General features: G+C 41.6%; 2 protein-coding genes across 2 annotated transcripts; both read right to left on the minus strand.

Annotated features, from left to right (window-relative positions):
- Positions 1-4,099: 4,099 nt before the first annotated feature.
- On the minus strand, positions 4,100-6,295 carry LOC126600954 (uncharacterized). The gene is made up of 4 exons (XM_050267650.1): positions 6,169-6,295; positions 5,667-5,826; positions 5,246-5,481; positions 4,100-5,051 (listed from the first exon to the last, which is right to left on the minus strand). The coding sequence occupies exons 1-4, from the start codon at positions 6,293-6,295 to the stop codon at positions 4,648-4,650; spliced, it is 927 nt and encodes a 308-aa protein (XP_050123607.1). The 3' UTR covers positions 4,100-4,647.
- A 7,653-nt stretch (positions 6,296-13,948) lies between these two features.
- Positions 13,949-17,129, minus strand: LOC126591064 (uncharacterized). The gene is made up of 2 exons (XM_050256622.1): positions 16,978-17,129; positions 13,949-15,865 (listed from the first exon to the last, which is right to left on the minus strand). The coding sequence occupies exon 2, from the start codon at positions 15,487-15,489 to the stop codon at positions 14,302-14,304; it is 1,188 nt and encodes a 395-aa protein (XP_050112579.1). The 5' UTR covers positions 15,490-15,865; positions 16,978-17,129; the 3' UTR covers positions 13,949-14,301.
- Positions 17,130-17,735: the final 606 nt, after the last annotated feature.

Consider the following 17,735-nt stretch of genomic DNA (forward strand, 5'->3'; position numbering starts at 1 on the left):
AAATGTTGGATTATGATTTCTTGTTAAACGTTGGATTATGATTTTTTGTTAAACGTTAGATTATATGTTTAAGATAAAGTTTATAAATATTTTTCTTTAAAAAAAAATATATTTAGTAATCTACCTTTATTTGTTAACAAAATTAAATTAATGGCACATTTAGTATTATACCATTTTTTGTCATTTCACACAGTTACTGCTGTTTTACATAACAATTTACCAAACACTATTGTAGACATCGAAATTTCGGTAAATAAATGTTGACCGATAAATCAAAGTGTCAACGCTCATGTATTACATAAATTTTACACGTAGCGTGTGACTCAACGAAAATTGAAATGAGTTGGAAAAGTCATCAAAACAAGACACGTGTCAACACCTGGCAGAAACAACTTATTTCATCTGGAATATTATATTCAAAATTAGGCCTTGGAAATTTCTATAAATAGAAGGCCAATTCATTCATTTAAGAGGACCAATTCATATTACACCTTGAAGCTCTGAAGCTCTGAAACTCCGAAGCTCTCAAGCAAATCCTGAAGGATCAAGAAAGCCCTTTTCGTTCTTCATCAAATCCTCCTTCAAGATCAAGCCCCGACGGCCCTTGAAGAAAGTGTTCTTCGTTCATCATTCTTCCAAGATCAAGCCCCGACAGCCCCTTGAAGAACTTCCACCAAATTCAAGATCAAGCCCCGACGGCCCTTGAAGAAAGTGTTCTTCGTTCTTCGTTCATCGTTCTTCTAAGATCAAGCCCCGACGGCCCCTTGAAGAACTTCCACCAAATTCAAGATCAAGCCCCGACGGCCCTTGAAGAAAGTGTTCTTCGTTCTTCGTTCTGCGTTCATCATTCTTCCAAGATCAAGCCTCGACGGCCCCTTGAAGAACTTCCACCAAATTCAAGATCAAGCCTCGACGGCCCTTGAAGAAAGTGTTCTTCGTTCATCGTTCTTCTAAGATCAAGCCCCGACGGCCACTTGATCAACAACATCAACAAATCCACACGTCCAACCGTTCTTCAAGATCAAGCCCAAAAGCCCTTGGAGATCCGTTCATCACTGTTCTTCAAAGATCAAGCCCAAAAGCCCCTTTGAAGATCCGCTCAAGCCCAATTCAAGATCAAGCCTCAACGGCCCTTGAAGAACTGTTCATCCAAGATCAAGCCTCGACGGCCCTTGGATCAACGAAACATCCACCAATCAACACCTTACGGAGATCGAATCAGATGATCAAATTTGAGAGAGATTGTAACCCAAAATCTTCAAAAATACAAATATTTGTTTGTGCATGTTGTTCTTGTCTCTTTCGTTTCAGGAATTTTCCGTGTTCACAAATTGGCACGCCCAGTGGGACAATCTCTACCTCTCATCTCTTCCTCCGTTCAAGAAATCCAAGCACACCTCAAAGTCAATGGCATCAAGCAAGGGACAAACCGTTCTTGCAACCACTGAGGGAAGGATCCTAAGCACTTCTGCCGCAAACGGACAATCCATTGGCGCCACAACCGCTCCTCAACATGCCACTTCAAAATTGGTGCCGCTAAAAGAGCAAGGGGAACATCCAAGATGTGAGTCTGTCATCAACCTGACCTCGCTGGGGGCACCGAAACATGATGCGGAGGCACATAAGATGACATCTCAAAGCAGCCAACGACGTTCTTCATCAGCATCCTGGATGTCTAAAGGAAAGTCACGTCTATTGGTCGCACAAGTCATGACTATCGGCGTTACCTCCGTTGAAGAACAACTGGCTCAGATGAATGAAGCAATCACAAGGCTAACCCGAACTGTGGAAGAAAAAGACTTACAAATCGCTGCACTCGTCAGCTGACTGGAGCCACAGGACGACGAGAACCCTAACCCAGAAGATGAGCCTCAGGTGGAGAAAAACGATGCGAAGCCCGAGCCAGACCAAGCAGCGGCACTCATGGGATCTCTTTCTATCCAGCAGCTGCAAGAGATGATCACCAACACCATCAAGGCACAGTACGAAGGGAGCTCAAATACCTCCGGGTTGTACTCAAAGCCGTATTCAAAGAAGATCGACGCCTTAAGGATGCCGATGGGTTATCAACCACCAAAGTTCATGCAATTTGATGGAAAGGGAAACCCGAAACAGCACGTTGCCCACTTCGTTGAAACCTGCAACAACGCAGGAACCGAAGGGGATTACCTCGTCAAGCAGTTTGTGCGCTCGCTGAAAGGAAACGCCTTTGAGTGGTACACGGATCTGGAGCTTGAGTCCATCAACAGTTGGGAGCAATTAGAGCGGGAATTCCTCAACCGCTTCTATAGTACCCGCCGCACTGTGAGCATGCTAGAGCTAACGAGCACAAAGCAGTGGAAGGACGAGCCAGTCATTGACTACATCAACAGATGGTGCACTCTAAGCCTCGACTGTAAAGACAGGCTCTCGGAAACCTCTTCAATCGAGATGTGTATCCAAGGCATGCAATGGGGTTTGCAATACATCCTTCAAGGCATTAAACCACGGACCTTCGAGGAATTGGCCACTCGCGCCCATGACATGGAGTTGAGCATCGCCCATCATGGGAAGAAAGAACCGATCGCCGACTACAAGAACGACAAAGCTCTTGGGCCAAAGTTGGAGAAGACTGCGTGGAAACCCACTAAGGAAGCAATGACGGTAAACACAGCTCCCGTCAAAATCTCCACACGAGGCAAGGCGATTCAAACCGAAGCTTTTCGTGATCAAGAGATGCGTAGACGCACTTTGAAGGAGCTTGAGGAGAAGATTTATCCATTCCCCGACTCTGATGTGGTTGCCATGTTAGAAGACTTGCTGGAAAAGAAGGTGATTGGTTTGCCTGAGTGCAAACGGCCAGAAGAGATGAATCGCACTGACAGTCCAAGGTACTGTAAATTCCACCGCTTCATCAGTCATCCGACAGAAAAATGCTTTGTGCTGAAAGATCTCATCATGAAGCTGGCTCAGAAAGGAATCATCGAGCTAGATCTTGACGATGTGGTGAAGTCAAACTATACCACCTTCACTTCTGGCTCTTCCGACTCAAAGTTTTCACCTCAACCGCTGGGGGCATCCTCCAAGACAAGCAAAGTTGAAGGATGGACTCAAGTCACTCCTAAGAAATTGCACAAGAAGCATACGTCTCCTCCACAAGTCCACCAATCGGAAAGGGGGCAAAGCAGCTCTGGTCAACCTTCAAAGCAACGTGAACGTGTTGAAGATGATGAAATTTCGACACATAGATCGTCCATCCCTATCACGATGCATGATTTCTTTCCTGAAGACTTCTTCAATCACTCGGTCAAGACTCCTTGCTATGAAAATTGCGAGGAACAACTATCCCGGATCGTTTGACAAATTCACAGAGCTCATTGTCCGCACGAACCTAAACTGTAGGACACGAGGCTCCTCGCCTGCACGAGCTGAAACTGCAACACGGCACCAAATGCTCATTGTCTGCACGAGTTGAAACTGCAAACGACACCAAATGCTCCTTGTCTGCACGAGTTGAAACTGCAAACGACACCAATGTTCATTGTCTGCACGAGTTGAAACTGCAAACGACACCAATGCTCCTTGTTTGCACGAGTTGAAACTGCAAACGACACCAACGCTCCTTGCCTGCACGAGCTGAAACTGCAAACGACACAAAAAAAGAAAATACCAAAAAAAAAATATATGTATGTATTTGAACTACGTTTTGACTTGATCTCTTTCTTTGGAAGGGTACGTAGGCAGCTTGAATATTCAATTACAAGTTCAGTCACATCAAAATAAAAAATAAATGCTTTATTAAATAGAGTCAATTTTATTTAAAAAAAAATGAATACATATGTTATTATGTATTTAAAAAAAAAGATACATGTTTTACGTATTTACAAAAAAAAAATACATATGTTTTATGTATTAAAAAAAAAAAATATATATATATATATATATATATATATATATGTGGATCCCAAAGCAACACCAAGCCCAATCTGCTGCAAGCTCATCCAAAGAAGTCGTCATGATCCAAAAGATACCAAAGGCAGCCTACTCAGCAGCCTTGTCGACAACAACCTCCGGGGACCCTTTCCAGACAATCTCACCCGGCTCCTCACGCTCGGGCTCCAGAATAACGCCATCTCCGGTTCATCGCCGCCGACACCCTCCAGAAAATCATCATGCTCTCGGCCCAACCCAGGACCGATCTCCCGCAAATCCACCGGACCTGGTGCCTCTCCTTCACCGTCGCTACGGATGCCAGCATGCACTCCTCCGTCAAACTGCCACAGCCGCATCAGAGAAGAGATGGGGCACATCTCCACAATGGACCTACAAATGGGCTTGTTGGAAATGATCCTCTCATGCGACAAAATCCTGGAACAGCAAATGCCATGGCTACAAAGATGTATGAGGAAAGATTAAAACTTCCTCTTCAGAGAGATTCTATGGATGATGCATCTATGAAGCAGAGATTTGGTGATAATGTGGGCCAGATTTTGGATCAAAGTCATGCTTCAATATTGAAGTCAGCCGCAGCAACCGGCCAACCTTCAGGGCAAGTTTTGCACGGTACAGCTGGTGACTCAACAAGTCCAAGCTCGAAATCAGCAATTGCCAGGATCTACACCACCGTTGCTCACACTCCCATTTCCTCACAATCCACTGAAATCCTCTTCAGAGATGCAACTGAGAAGAACAACCCAACGCCCAGGAAACGCTGTGCCTCACTAACCTCGCGCGCGCCGCCGACGCCAACTTCGACTGTTCATTTTCCCTCCAGACGCTACCAACCACGTCCTCTATTCCAATCGATCCGGCACCGTTTAAAAGCCCCAAGTGGACGAAGAAAGTCTCGGCATCTTCCCAGGTTCCTTCAACACCGGCAGCGACGATCTCCACATGACGTCGGAGATCCGTAAATCGTTCAGCCTCCTCACAAACCAAGCCACCATCAACGGATCCACCGCCATTGATCCCGCCACTAGCGTCCACGAGCTGCTCGAATACCCCGCCTACACCAAATTCTCTATACTCTTCCTCCTTCCCAACAATCGCGGAGAAGATGATCACTTTCCCTGGTTCGTGGTGGAGTGCTCGGATGGAAAAGTGGTCATCCTGAATTTAAGAGATATTTTCATCTTTGTGGAACGTTGGCCCCTGATTTAGGATTTCTTGGTTCCATACCTCCTGAACTCCACCAATTGAAGATGCTTTTGGGATGCCAGGTAGATCAGGATCAACGACTAACAGTTGCCGCTTTCTGAACGAGCAGATCTATCAGCTGGAAGCTCAGGAGGCTCAGTCTCTGATGCCAAACCAAATGCCTCTTCCTCTAGAGTGTCAACTGCCAAGGTATCGACTGACAAGTACCGGAATTCTGCTGTTGTAGCTGGTGTTATCACTGCTGCTGCTTCTCTCGGTTGGTCTCCCAAAGCTAGTCGAAAGAAGGAAGAAGTGCAAGACTGAGGTTGTGACTTGGGTTGGTACTGCAGGATCCATGTTTTCCATCTTCAAGTTCAGTCACTGGACTTGAAGGTTGTAACTTAGATTGGTGTCTCTGACTCGGCTTGAGGTTGTGACTTGGGTTGGTGCTGCAGGATCCATGCTTTCCATCTTCATGACTCGGTCATTGGACTCGCAAATGATCCTGAAGCTTTTGCTGAACTAAGAGAGCGAAGATTGGCGTTGTTGACGGTGGCGAAGAAGCTTCGGAAGCGCTGTCAATCTGTCTCTCCCATTGCAGTGCTGATGCAGCAGCAGTGCGGGGAAGGCAATGGTGGTGCAGTAAAGGTACAGTGGTGCAGCAGCAAGCGAGATAGGGCAGTGCAGTTTTGTGCAGTGAGGACGACAAGGCTGTGCAGCAAGGAAACAACGCAGTGAAGATGCAAAACAGTGTGCGGTGCAGAAGCAATGGGGATGGTGCAGTGGAGATGCAGTGGATAGTGCAATGGCAAAGGCTATGCTGCGACGGTGCGACGGCGATGCTGTGCAGCAAGGAAACAGTGCAAGGACGACAAGGCAGTGCAGCAAGTTCAACAGGCAGTATAGATGGTAGTGCAGTGAAGATGCTGGCAGTGCGATGGGTGTACGGTGGCTGTGCTCGGTGGCAGTACAACGGGTGTGCAGTGGCTGTGCTATGTGGTTGGGCTCAGTGGCTGTGCTCTGGATTCTAGCTGGATCCGACATCAAGGTCACCTCCGTCTCTTGCCTCGCAGCTGCTAACAACTTCAAAGACCGCCGTCAAACGACTAGCCGGTCGTGAAGCTCGAAGCACCGTCTTCTCGGTCTCCTTGCTCCGCTCCCTGCAAATTCCTCTAGCCATCACCCGAATTTATACAGAAAAAAAAAATATATATAAAAAAAAAGGGAGGTGGTGGTGCATCTGTCACCACGTAAAAAAAAAAAAGGGATGCTTTTGGCAAAAGAAAAGAAAAGAAAATATAAAAAAATCTTGGTGGATCAGCACCACCATGTGGAAAAAAAGATGGTGCATCTGGCACCATGTGCAAGAAAAGAAAATAATAAAATAAAAATAATAATAATAAAATAAAATTAAAAAAAAAATTATAAAAAAAAAAAAAAAAAAAGGATGGTGCATCCAGCACCAAAAGATAGCGGAGATTATAATTATATATGTATATATGTCTTGGGTGCATCTGGCACATATAAAAAAAAAAAGAAAAAGAAATATATATATATATATATATATATATATATAAAATAAAATATAAAAAAAATAATAATAAATAAAAAAAAAAATATATATATATATAATGCAGTTAGTGGAGTAAAATTCATCTTTTATTTATTTCTCTAAAAATTACATAAATTCGCATTCCACGTGCAAAAAAAAAAAAATGTGCAAACAAACAGGAATAAGCCTTCATTGCTCGCGGGCCGCCTCGCCACTCGGCAGAGCTCCAGAAATGAGAGGCGCCGGAGGTTGACTGTTTGAAGCCACACCACTCGGCGGAACTCCAGGAAGAGGAGGCGCCAAAGGTTGATCATTTGGAGCTTCATTACACGGTACAGCCCCAGAAGACGAAGGCAAATGTTGTTGGAACAAACCCACAAACCTCCGATGATCAAGTAAAATCTGACCATCAGATTCCTGCATCTGGTCAATTTTCCTCTTCATGTTTGTGGCATAGTTGTGTGCGAGCTTGTGCAACTGTTTATTTTCATGCTTGAGCCCTCTGATATCCTGTTTGAGACTCATCACTTCAGCCGCCAACGATTCAACTTGACGGGTTCGAGCAAATAGGCGTAGGGCCATGTTGGACACAGAACCCGCACACTGCACACTAAGAGCCAGAGACTCCTTAACAGCCAACTCATCAGACCGCCTGGAAAGTAGTCTGCTATCTTTGGGAGTGACAAGGTTCCGGGCCACCACCGCCGCGGTCATATCATTCTTCATCACCGAATCCCCAACGGTAAGAGGATCGGTAGTGGATATGAAGGATGGGCGCCATATGTTGTCAGGAGAAGGCGGGACTGCCTCTTCGCCAAGGTTCAAATCAAAACGACGGTCGGAGGGTCCAGACATTTTCAAAGATGTTGAAGAAAGAAGAGGTCAGACAAATCAAGATCTTAGAAGTACAAGAGAGGAGTTTTCACAAGCGAAAATTCAAGTGTGCTTTGAAACGAACTCCATGCCTCTATAAAAAATCAGCACTCGACGGGATTTCAGAGATTGAAGAGGCGAGCTCAGAATTCGAGGAGGCCATTCAAAAATCGAAGAGGCAAGCTCAGAAATCGGAGAAGCATCTTGCTTTTCCAGACGCGTCGGCACCCGTCACACGTAAACTCAGCTTTGCGGAAATCACGGGCAATTTGTCGAAGCGCCGATCCCAGATATCGAAGAGGCGCCAGTCTTTTTCAGCCGCATCATCACCTGTCATATGCACACTCAACTTTGCGCAAATCACGGGCAATTTGTCGAAGATTTTCGGTGAAGGAGAAAGCACGTGAAAGTTTACTGTTCAATCACGCGTTAGTTGCCGACACAAGTGAAAGAATAGTACCTCTACAGGTATTAAGGGACCTCCTATAACTGTCCACCTTCACCTTCCATAGCAAGGCAGACATACAGAGCCTTTCTTCATCTAAAAAAATGTTTTCCCAACGAAACCTCTCGAGTCATTCAGTGTTCCTTATTCCTTGGGGTAGATCTGCAAGCCAATGACTCCAAAAGCAAAAGTATCTCATATCACCAGGGTAGAAAGCAAGAGTATCTCATATCATGCGTTCTCCCTGTCATTTCCTTTATCCTTGTTCTTACCTACAAAGACAAGGATAAAGAAAACAATATGCCGGAACTTCCACTCAAACTCGGGTAAGGAACCGACTGCTTGGAACCCTTCCCTGATTGCCTACCTAGCACTGCTCTCGAGTACTCGTTTCCCACTGCTGCTGTACTTCCAAAGAAGCTGCCACATCTGCCTGGAGAACAGATAAGGCAAGTGAAAATGATACCTTGCAGCATGTGGAGACAAGGTGCAGAAGGAACAAGCAGAGAAGAATGCAGTCTGCACAGTCAACTCAGCAGAAGGAGTCCGAGCTGAAGAACTCGAGAAGCTGCCATATCTGCCTGAAGAAACAAGCAGAGAAGAATGCAGCATTCACAGTCAACTCGGCATAAAGAGTTTGAGATGAAGAACTCGTTTTGACCCTCAAATTCTTGGGTCGACTTGCTAGGCGTTGTGGGCTGCATGTGCCGTTCACCACCCTTGAATCAAGTCATTAAAGATCAAGTCACCAACTGGAAGAAGAGCCCATCAATCTTGAAGATCATACCGTTGACCAAACTGCTCATGTGTGAATTAGAAAGATTGAACAAAGCAAACAAGTCGTCACCTTTACCTCGTGCCTGCTTGCCATGTGTTCGAGTCAACCTTCAAGAATCAAGCCTCAACGGCCCTTGAAGAAGTTTCCAGCCAAATTCAAGATCAAGCCTCGACGGCCCTTGAGGAAATCACAAGTTCGATTCAAGATTAAGTGTCTACCACCCTTGAATCAAAACCTAGTTCAAGAATAAGCTGTGGAAAATCAACAATTGGAGGAATCCAGAAAATCCTCCAACCCAGTTCAAGATCAAAGCTGTGGAAAGTCAACAAGCGCAACAAAATACGTGCCGATTCATCCACTACCAAAGCCAAAGATCATCTACCACATGAAGTTCCTTGTGGTCCAATTTCAACCTCCAAGATCAAGCCTCGACGGCCCTTGAAGAAATTTCAAACAAAATTTCAAGAACAAGCCTCAACAGCCCTTGAAGAAATCTCAAACCCAATTCAAGATTAAGCCTCAACGGCCCTTGAAGAAATTTCCAGCCCAATTCAAGATCAAGCATCGACGGCCCTTGGATCGACGTCTACAGTAAGGGACTTCAAAACGCATCTCCTACACGCAACAAGCACATGTACACGACGCGCCTTGAAGTGGGGGCATTTGTAGACATCAAAATTTCGGTACATAAATGTTGACCGATAAATCAAAGTGTCAACGCTCATGTATTACATAAATTTTACACGTAGCGTGTGACTCAACGGAAATTGAAATGAGTTGGAAAAGTCATCAAAACAAGACACGTGTCAACACCTGGCAGAAACAACTTATTTCATCTGGAATATTATATTCAAAATTAGGCATTGGAAATTTCTATAAATAGAAGGCCAATTCATTCATTTAAGAGGACCAATTCATATTACACCTTGAAGCTCTGAAGCTCTGAAACTCCGAAGCTCTCAAGCAAATCCCGAAGGATCAAGAAAGCCCTTTTCGTTCTTCATCAAATCCTCCTTCAAGATCAAGCCCCGACGGCCCTTGAAGAAAGTGTTCTTCGTTCTTCGTTCTTCGTTCATCATTCTTCCAAGATCAAGCCATGACGGCCCCTTGAAGAACTTCCACCAAATTCAAGATCAAGCCCCGACGGCCCTTGAAGAAAGTGTTCTTCGTTCTTCGTTCATCGTTCTTCTAAGATCAAGCCCCGACGGCCCCTTGAAGAACTTCCACCAAATTCAAGATCAAGCCCCGACGGCCCTTGAAGAAAGTGTTCTTCGTTCTTCGTTCTTCCAAGATCAAGCCCCGACGGCCCCTTGAAGAACTTCCACCAAATTCAAGATCAAGCCCCGACGGCCCTTGAAGAAAGTGTTCTTCGTTCTTCGTTCATCGTTCTTCTAAGATCAAGCCCCGACGGCCACTTGATCAACAACATCAACAAATCCACACGTCCAACCGTTCTTCAAGATCAAGCCCAAAAGCCCTTGGAGATCCGTTCATCACTGTTCTTCAAAGATCAAGCCCAAAAGCCCCTTTGAAGATTTGCTCAAGCCCAATTCAAGATCAAGCCTCAACGGCCCTTGAAGAACTGTTCATCCAAGATCAAGCCTCGACGGCCCTTGGATCAACGAAACATCCACCAATCAACACCTTACGGAGATCGAATCAGAGGATCAAATTTGAGAGAGATTGTAACCCAAAATCTTCAAAAATACAAATATTTGTTTGTGCACGTTGTTCTTGTCTCTTTCGTTTCAGGAATTTTCCGTGTTCACAACTATAATACTACTTTTTTTTCTTTCCAAAAACACTTTTATAAAAACGTTTACCAAACAGTCTGCTGTTTTATTTATAGCTGCTTATTCTCACAGCATAGTAGAAACAATTTTTTTCAAAGCACATCAATACCAAATCAGCTCTAAGTGAAGTGATTGTTGGACATCGTATTTTGAGGTGCTTTGGACATTTAGAACATATATTGCTCATTGTAGATGGCAATCGAGGGTACCTTGACTTGTAATGTTCCAAATGTCGGTCATCATGCCTTGATTTTAGTGTCTACTTGGATATCCGAGATGAGATGTATTAATTGTAGCGATAAACCCGTGGAATGTAAGTTATTGTCCTACTGTAGGAAGTGTTAATGAATTGAGTCGAGCAGAATAAAATAACAAGGTGTTCAAGCTCGGCTGAGATAAATAAAAAAGTGTGTAATCAAACAGAGGAGGATTTTGGATTATTACACCAAGGGGTCATAGTCTAAAGTCTAAACTCTAAAGTGTTGAAATTTTTTAGACGAAAAGTGAAATAACAAGAAGCAACAACTGTCCATCTTGTTCGGTAAAGTATGCAGAATACTTACACTGACTGCATTATTACTTGAACTTGAACGAACCGGACCGGAATACTTGAACAATTTGATTTAGTTCAACTTGAATTAGCCGTGTTTGCCGGAAAAGGATTCTCCCTAGATCACTTCCACCAAGTCCACTCATTCGGACCATTGAAATTTGATCCAACGGTTAAAGTTATTATAACTTTTAAAAGGGTCATCTGATTAGTCTAAAGTCTAAACTCTAAAGTGTTGAAATTTTTTAGACGAAAAGTGAAATAACAAGAAGCAACAACTGTCCATCTTGTTCGGTAAAGTATGCAGAATACTTACACTGACTGCATTATTACTTGAACTTGAACGAACCGGACCGGAATACTTGAACAATTTGATTTAGTTCAACTTGAATTAGCCGTGTTTGCCGGAAAGGGATTCTCCCTGGATCCCTTCCACCAAGTCCACTCATTCGGACCATTGAAATTTGATCCAACGGTTAAAGTTATTATAACTTTTAAAAGGGTCATCTGATTATAGTCGTTGAATCAAATTTCAATGGTTCGGATGAGTGGACTTGGTGGACTTGGTGGATAGTTGGTGGACTTGGTGTAAGGGATTCGGAAAGGATCCCTTCCTGTGTTTGCCTTTGGAATGTGGGATTTGTGTATACGTGTTTAGTTTGGTATTTTTATTTTTGAACAAGCAATATTATTTACACAGAGGAGTGAGTGAACTAAGTCTTATAATGATTTAGCAATAATGTGTTTAAGTTTATCTTTAGTGAGAATCGAACCTAAAACATCTCACTTACAAGTAAATAGGAATATCACTAGACCGTACTACTAAATTCTAGACGTCAAAGGATCATGATTCAAATGACCAAGGGGCGTTGGGGCGAGGGTAATAATTTAGTGGTCCTCCTTTCAAAACTGTCAAAGAACATTGGTGGTGTGTTAGAGTGGAACTCCGCCATAAAAGAATGTGTGAAGCAAATACAATGAACTTAGATGAAACATAGCAAGGGTCAAGTCCTTTAAATGTAAATATTAATTTTCATGTGTAGAATATTTTCCAACCTGTGGTGTGTTAGAGTGGAACTCCGTCATAAGAGAATGTGTGAAGCAAGTACAATGAACTTAGATGAAACATAGTAAGGGTCAAGTCCTTTAAATGTAAATATTAATTTTCACGTGTAGAATATTTCCCAATCTCCGTCGCAGATCACACCCCACCCAACATTATTTATCTATTATTTTAAATTATATTTTGTTTTTTTTTTCAAAATTTTGTTAATTAAATAGGAGTTTAAAAGTCTTCTTTTAAAAGGATAAATCTCATTAACATTTTTATTAAATGGTGAATGAGAAAATAAGACACAGAGATAGAACTATCAGTACTCTTTATAATTTATTATCTATTTTTTCTTGTCAATTGTAGATTTTTTTTTGTTTTACGGACATTTTTGTTCAATTGTTTTTGTCGAGACCTATTTCACCCAATCCGGCCCTGGCTTTATAGCAACACAGATATAGACATAGAGGTAGCCAAATTGATTAGAGCAATAGTGTAGATGTCTTTAGGCCTCCTGCAAAATCCTCTCAATCAGGACAAGGATTGTCTGCCCTCCTTGTTCCCGTGCCCTCCTGTTTTGTATTATCACGGTTAAGCCACGTCAACATTTATATTGTTTTTTTATAGAGATAATAAGACAAAAATGAATAGTAATATAAAATGTTGACGTGGTTTATCCATGACCACACAAACAGAAGGGCATGGAAGAGCACGGGAACAAGAAGGGCAAACAATCCTTGTCCCTCAATCAGTCCCTAAAATCTTATCATTTGCCAAAGAAATTATTTTCTTTTTGGGTTATTTCTTTAGCAGGTGGACCAATTTGCATGGGACAACTGACTAGCCAAGTAGGGTTTTTTTTTTTTTTTTTAAAATTTTATTTTTATGGTTTTAACCAAGTAGTTTTTTTTTTTGGTTAAAAAAAGCTTCTTAGAAACCAGAAAGGCAGAGAGGTTTAACAAACACAAAGAGGACAGTCCTGCAAGACCATCAAAAACAGAAACAAAGAACAAGACCCCAAAGACACCGTCCAAAGGGCTCAAACGTACCACCACCTAAGCAAAAACCCTCTACCCTTATGAGTGAGGACATGGTAACCCGTCTTTGTTCAGAATGCCAACTAACGAAGATGGTGGTCTGTCAACCCAACCAAAACCACACATCTCCAGAGAAATAGACCTTGCGACAAAATCCGCCGTCATATTTACTGATCGTGGAGGCCATGGAAATAGCTTCTATGTTTACCAAGTACACTATTCCTTTATATTAAAGAAGCAAAAATTCTATTATGCTCCAAAGGATAATATGCTTTGGGTTTTTTAATGATTAGATGCTGATTTTTTTATTTTGAATAAAGATCTAACAGTAAAAATTTTGGAATATCCTGTACTTCGGAATTCCATAAAAAATCCAGATTAATGTCATAATCTACATTTTAAAATTAAATAAGTCGTTATTCATTACCATACTCTTTGCAAGCGATGTAAAGATATTTTATTTTTCAATTAACTCTTTGTACTATTATCCAAATTTCCACAGGTAAAAGCCACATGGTTAAGCCATGGCAGCTTTGCAAGAAGAAGGAAATTACCAACCCTCCCACTTTGTGCAAGCTACCAGACTGCACCCAGTCGTGTGCAAAGTCGCATCCCGGAGCTGGAGGGTTTGGGTTCTGCATTGCTGAATTTTGCCTGTGTATGCATTCCTGCCACGGAAACCGCCAACCTCCCAGAGATGCAGAGGCAGATCAACCTTTCGATATTTTTGGTATTTATTTCCGCCTCATCACAGTACTAGCAAAACAATGGAGACTAGATAATGCCAACAACCATCAAAGATGATAAAATCCGCTCTGGTGTACATGCAACACAATGCAACTTGTACCTTTGGATACGATATCTTTCTTGTTTTCGCAATGCAGCATAAAAGAGTAAACGATACAGAAATAGAATATCCAAAACTTAACTACGACATGGTGATCCAGTTTCAGAACATGGAAAGTTAGTCTTAACACTGTCGCCTTTTCACTCAACTTCAAGCTGAGCTCACACCCCATTCTCCAGACAAGGCGCAAACGAGTTTTTCAGATCTGTCTGGGCAGCGGGCACAAAACCACCACCTGGGAAGACAAGATTTGGATTGTACTAGGAATCTTCTTCGTCAGTAGAATCCAGGAGACGAGCCTTGTAAGTAACCAACAACTCCTCTGCATCACCTCTAAATCTTGATATAAACTTGTCCAAAAATTCATTCTCCGGCAAAATAAGTGCATAATAAAAACTCGGATCTCTCTTCAATAACCGTTTTGACTTTATAACCTCCAAAATCCTGTATCGAGCACTCACTCGATTCTCCATGCTATACATCAAAATCCAAGGGGTATGAATTAATACCGACTTTTTGAACTTGACCGTATTCAAGAAAAAATCAATTCCAAACTTTAACTTCTCCTCTGAGGTCCTAAGCAAACCTGGCGTTCTTCTAAACATATCCATACATTCATCCTCTGAGAAACCAAAACCACAAAGCAAGTCCAATTTTCTACTAATTGTCTCATTCCGTAAACAGCTAACTGTATATAAACCATGAACCAACATCCCAGAATTCAATGAGAAACCCATTTCCACAACCCGTGCAACAAGGCTTCTAAGCACAGATTCCTGAACAATGAAAAGCCATGGCTGCCTCTTCAATAGCGTGGAAAGCTGAGAACCAACAATTCCGCAACTCTCCATAAAGGCAATATTTCCTAACAACCTTGATTTTGGGTCCCTTGTAACTACCCAATTACATCTATGTAAAACCCGAATCAAATCTTTAGCATTCTCATCATTCCCCAAAATTTTCTTCAGAATTTCAATACAGGGTACTAATTTTCTGTCCAAACTAGCAGTCAACAGTGTGGAATTTTTGGCAATGAACCTAGCGAGATCAGAACCGAAAAGACCCAATTGTTGAAAGAACTCAAGCTTAGGCCTCAGGGTTTTGTCAATATTAGAAAACAAAATTTGGGGTGACACACGCACAGCGGATCGGATATGGGTATCAGAGAATCCAAGTTCTTGAAGAAAGCTATACACAGATTGAGGCTTTTCAAGGGATGTGACCCATGAGAATCGACCTGAGATTGAGAAGGCTTGGGTTTTGGTGAATTTGAAGGTATTGACAAGGTAATCGGCGAGGTGGGAGTTTCCATTTGGTTTTACAATTTGGGTGGGTGAAGATAGAGATGAGAAAAGAGAGATGGAAAGTTTGGCATCATTAGAGGGAAGGTACTGGAAATATAGAGGTGAGCGCGAGAACACAAGCAGTTTCAAAGCTTGCATTTGCATCTATAGCCATATGCAAGTACATCTATACATACATTGTGTGTGTGTTAGAGAGAGAGAGAGAGAGAGAGAGAGAGAGAGAGAGAGAGAGAGAGAGAGAGAGAGAGAGAGAGATGTTCTGTGCAACTACGAAAGAACATAAAAGTGATTGAGGTGAAATCTAAGGTATACGAAAGATCTAAAGGAACAGCTAAATGATGTTTCTAATAAAGAAAAGAAACATTGTACATTAGACAAGGAAGACGTTTGTTTCTCACTTGTATTGATTCTTATCTCAGTCATGTCGTGGTTTGCTAGTACTGGTACCTGGTATCCATTCTTAGACCAAGTAATGTTGCCTTGCTTGTAGCCTTGTACCAGGCTGAGGCTGAGATATATTCTGTAAACAAGCATGAAAGATGGTTTTATTAATTTACTACACATAACCAACTTCAAAAAGAGTAGGAAGAAAGAATATAAAGTTTGGGGAGATGGTGAAGAGCCAATCCAAGAGCATGACCGCGCATGCTTCCTCTTAAACATGGAAAATGCATACTTTTCGAAAAGTTCAAACATGCAACTAAGCTGAAATAACAAATAAATTCAATCCAATTCCAACACCCACATTCCACAGTCACTCCATATTTTCCTGTAACAACCAGGACCGTCCCTCCAAAACATTACAAGTACAACATGATTGCTGATTCTCGTAAGAACACACAACTTACTGAAATAACAAATCAATTCAATTACACTCTAAGACTCGGATTAAAGTATCAGATATATATATGTGTGTGTGTTTATACTTTATATGCAATATTTTTTTGACAATAACGAGCGATAGTGTATTTATATGTATACATATATATATATATATATGCACTTTTTTAGGTTTGTAAAAGAGAAGACTAGAAAGAACAGGAACAAATCAAATTAATCGAGAACGCAGCACTAGAACGTAGTAAAAAGATTGAAGTAGAAAACTTAAGTGCGAGGCCTTGCTATCAGGATGATCCCGTTTTAGTAACAAGAATCTATGGTGTCAAATAAGCTATACATCAAACATATGACTAGGACGCCCTAGCTAAATGTTGATCTTCAAATTTGCAGTCAGTATGATCCCGTCAAAATCTATCATGTCAATAAAGTAACAGTATACCGAGCTCGACACACAAAGTATACCAGTAAAAAAATTGAATGGAATTGACCTATGATTCCCCCAATCCATAAAAAAAATTGAATGGAATTGAACTATGATTCCCCCAATCCATAAAAAAAATTGAATGGAATTGAACTGTGATTCCACCAATCCATATATAGTACCCAGCCACATCCCCCAGCCCGCAGAAGGTAAAACAATTTCAGATGAGAAAATTAGAAGGGGAAGAACCCACAATAAACTCGCAAAAGAATCGAAAAAGAAAAATGAAAACCCTAAGAGAATTACACAGAAAACTGATGGGTTTATCCATCAGAAACGTAAATTGAAGACGACAGTTAGGAGGGAAAAACCTTTTTTAGGCTTTGAATTTGGCGATGGTTTCGATTTCCACAGGAAGGAGGCTGTCGGTCTGTCTATTTGCAGCGACGAAGATGGAGGTGGAGACTGGAGAGGGAGAGGGAGAGGGAGAAGGAGTGGGGACGGAGAGATTAAGGGCTGGTTTGATATTATGTGTTTTGAAAGAAAACTGCGCGAATAAGCGGGTGTGAAATAAAGTTGTAGGTTGTTTGGTAAATTTTTTTGTAAAAATGCTTTTAAAAAAAATAAATAGTATTATAGTGTTTGGTAAACTTTTATGTAAAACAGATGTAAAAAAAAATCGGTTTTTCAAAACTGGGTTTTGAAGCTTCTTGTTTTTAACTTTTTTTTCATCCAAAACTGTAAAAAAAAGTTGAAGCTGAATGTTTTGTTTACCAAACACAAAAAAAGCTCAGTTTTTTTTCAAAATAACCTTAGTACCAAACTAGGTCTAATTCTTAATTTTTCTTCCAACTCCGCGCGTCCTTTTAATTTGTTAAATAGTGTTTCTTAAGTTTAGAATTGCGGGTGACATGGTACATTCAAATAGCACTAGCTAGCAATTCGTGGAATTAAATTTTGTCTTATACTGATTTATAATTTTAATAGAGGGTTCTAATTCGATTTTTGTAATTGACGACCGTTGGATTATTAGTTACAAAAATTGTACGACGGTATAATTATCTGAAGAATAAAATAATAGAATCATCATATTGAATTTCAACGGACGGACATTAGATATGAGCTCAGG

Source organism: Malus sylvestris, chromosome 2, assembly GCF_916048215.2.
Source record: "Malus sylvestris chromosome 2, drMalSylv7.2, whole genome shotgun sequence".
NCBI lineage: Eukaryota > Viridiplantae > Streptophyta > Magnoliopsida > Rosales > Rosaceae > Malus > Malus sylvestris.